The sequence below is a fragment of the Arachis ipaensis genome, chromosome B9 (genome assembly GCF_059453495.1).
Source record: "Arachis ipaensis isolate K30076 ecotype BB chromosome B9, ASM5945349v1, whole genome shotgun sequence".
NCBI classification, from domain to species: Eukaryota; Viridiplantae; Streptophyta; class Magnoliopsida; order Fabales; family Fabaceae; genus Arachis; species Arachis ipaensis.
This window is the reverse complement of record NC_142444.1, coordinates 75,569,184-75,572,384: the sequence shown is the minus strand read 5'-3', so window position 1 is coordinate 75,572,384 and position 3,201 is coordinate 75,569,184. Positions and strand designations below refer to the sequence as shown.

At 32.4% G+C, this 3,201-nt stretch overlaps 1 protein-coding gene across 1 annotated transcript; it reads right to left on the bottom strand.

Moving 5' to 3' along the window:
- Positions 1 to 1,752: 1,752 nt before the first annotated feature.
- LOC148545062 (bifunctional riboflavin kinase/FMN phosphatase-like) lies at positions 1,753 to 2,185 on the bottom strand. The gene is made up of 3 exons (XM_088498046.1): positions 2,132 to 2,185; positions 1,967 to 2,050; positions 1,753 to 1,878 (listed from the first exon to the last, which is right to left on the bottom strand). Exons 1-3 carry the CDS (start codon positions 2,183 to 2,185, stop codon positions 1,753 to 1,755), a joined length of 264 nt encoding a protein of 87 aa, XP_088354172.1.
- Positions 2,186 to 3,201: the final 1,016 nt, after the last annotated feature.

The following is a 3,201-nucleotide window of genomic DNA, read 5'->3' as shown; positions in this document are numbered from 1 at the left end:
GATCACTTGTCAAGACAATATAGATCACACTTATGTTATGACTTCGAATAATAAGCTACATATTGATGCTCTCTTCTTTTTTTTTCTTTTGCCCTAGGGAAGAGAAGGAAAGAGGGAGGGGAATGAAGGGAGAAAAGACTGTTATTTTAAATTCTAAAAAATAGAGCATCTAGCCACAAGATGAATTGAAGCACAACCTTCCCAAGACTAACTTCTTTAGTTTATTAATGGCAGGCTTCCCCTGTCTATTAAGTTCAGCATCCTCTTCAGCTGTGACTTCAAGCTCAGCCATGACGTTCTCAACTAATAAAGCTATTTCTGCAGGACTTCTCTCATTCTTCATCTTTTTCTTACCTACCTTGAAAAGATCCTTAATTTCATCATCCTATTCACCTTCCTCTGCCTAGAATATCAACATATGTCAGGTGTCAAAAGCTTTATAGTAAAAAAATGCAACAAATCCCATAATTGATTTCTTGAAGAAATTGTCTCTAACTAGATCATAAACAGAGACCGAATAGCTTGAAATGAAAAGAAAGCTTAAGTTACATCCATCACATATTTTGGTTTACAACATGCTACCGGTACCAAAACATTATCCTAATCAGAAAGATATCAAACACAGTGGATCTGCTATTCTGCTTACAGGAGAATCTAGCAGTAAAAAGAAAAAATTCGGGAAAATTAATTCACCAACCTCTGGAGCATATCATCAGGAGAATTAAAACATTTACTGATATTTTAATTGTGTTTAATTGAAAGAGGAACATAAAGAGACTTTGTACTTGTGTTTAATTGAAAGAGGAACATAAAGAGATCGCTGCACTAGTTATACTAAAAAAATTGTGCAAACAATAATACTATTTATTTTCTAGTTCTCATTAAAATTTAAACGTATCCAAGATGAAATTAACAAAAGAGAAAGGAAAATTAAATCAAACTTTGCCTAATATAATCACCATGAACATTTTATGAAGTCTGATCACAATTATCCAACGGGGTATTTGATTTATGAAATTCCAAAAGACTTTTTAATTTCACTGCAAAATATTAACATTAATATAGATATTCATTAAATTGTGAATTTCACTATTAAGAAATTTACTATCTTTTGTATACATTATCAGATTCATAATAGTATACTAAACCATATTAGTGATGAGAAAATAATTGTGAATTTCACTATTAATAATGCAATAAGTGGGGCTGGTGTCATATATACCACAAGGACCCCTCTGTCAAATAGTCCAAAACCAATTATATGCCTACTTTTGTATGCTTGATGCTACTATTAATGCACCTTGGACTGCTCTCATTGCGCTAAGAAATCTCTACAAAAAAATGGCAGTTACTTGGAAGTTTGCCTATCAATCAACTAACTAAGTTTTGGTTCTGTTAAGAACATTAACTATGACAAAGTTGAGAGCAGATAACAAAATAGAATTCTTAAAGAAAATAACACTAACCAATTCAGGGTCTTGTATCATTGCCAGAGATGGATCATGAATGATGAACATGATGGGGACCATGAATGCATATGAACCTCCAATCACTATCGGCAAGCGGATTCCAAAAAGTGTCTGGACAAGTGTATTAATTACTTCAATAAGGACTTCACCTTGAGCAGGCCCCTACATAAACATACATGATTTAATGACACAAGATTAAAACTTTGCTTAAGTGATATCAAGAAAGAAGAAAACGCCACTTAAGATATTCTTTTGGGAAAATTCATTAATAACGCATTCTCAATTATAGTGTTAATTCGATAAAAGCATGATCATCATCCCAGCACAAGGGAAGTTCAAGAGCCTTCTCAGCAATTTCATCGTCTTCATGAATCTTAGATATTAAGCTTTCAAGGGATGGAAAATTGGCCTATATATGCACACAATGCCAGGTTTTAGTGAAGCTTAAAAAGTATATGCAACACAAGTAACATAAGAAATACTCAATTAGCTAATACCTCAGGACGAATGTAACCAACTATAATGAGCCGAAGTTCTTTCCCATAGAAATCCTCATCAAACTTGTGAAGTATCCAAGGCCCCTGTGTTGATAGAAAGGTATCATCAAGAAACTTATGAGGGAAATAATTCTTTTACTACAGATGAATGATCAGAACACTTACTATAGTCTTTTCTTTGTTGTCGAAATATGGATTCCAACCAATACTCATGACCATTTTAAAAACATCTCTGGATGATAATCCAGCCCAACCAAAATAAACCCCCGAAGGATGCTCTGCAAGGAGATCTAAATAGCCCTTCGTTGATAAATTAGCTGCAAGAAAATGGTTCACTCACTAATATTAGTACTAGACCATAATTCATCTGCAGATGAGATATATTCAAAGACAAATTACTAAATCAATACTACATCTGAACCTATACTACAGGAAATGAGGAAACCACAAAACAGGATTATTATCTCATAGAAACACTTATTCTTTTGGTTCATACCAGAAGTTTGAACTACTCTTTCTTATAAAAAGATGCTTCTTATTATTAAAAGTAAAATAATAGTACGAAAAATCTAATGAAGTGGCAGTATGGCATCATTTACACCCAACGAATAATATTGCATTACATCCATTCATCAAATTTAATATTAAATTACTTTTTGCTGGGTAGCAAAGATCTTTGCTTATCAACCTTATCTTCAAATATCACAGTACAACAGTCAATACAAGATGAAAATAACCTGTTTGTAAAAGGTTACCGACACTTAAAAAGAAAAAAAATGAACCAAGTTTCAAATTCATTTATTGTTTCCATAAATATCGCCTCTTGAGATAGTTTTTTAAAAATAATGACATTAAAAGGAAAGCTAAATAGAAGAAATTCCGTACAGTGCAGTGTTCTTTGAGGAAGATAAGAATCCCCTCAAATCCTTTCAATACATTTCTAACATAAGGTAATAATAACTGAAGATTTCATAAATCATGTTCTTTTATAATTTAAACTTATAAGTAGAAATTATGAATAGTTCTATATATTTCTAACATAAGGTAATGGCTGGTTTAAATTCAAACCTGCTGGGGGAGAAAGAGGTGCAGACATATTATTGCTTTTGTTGAATGCTTCTGCTTGGTATTGTCATCTAGCAATGTGCAAAGTGAAAATTTAATTACCTTCTCCAAAAGATAAGCTATCCTGTTGCTGTAAAAATTCAGAATATTTTGCTAAGGCCCTTAGATTC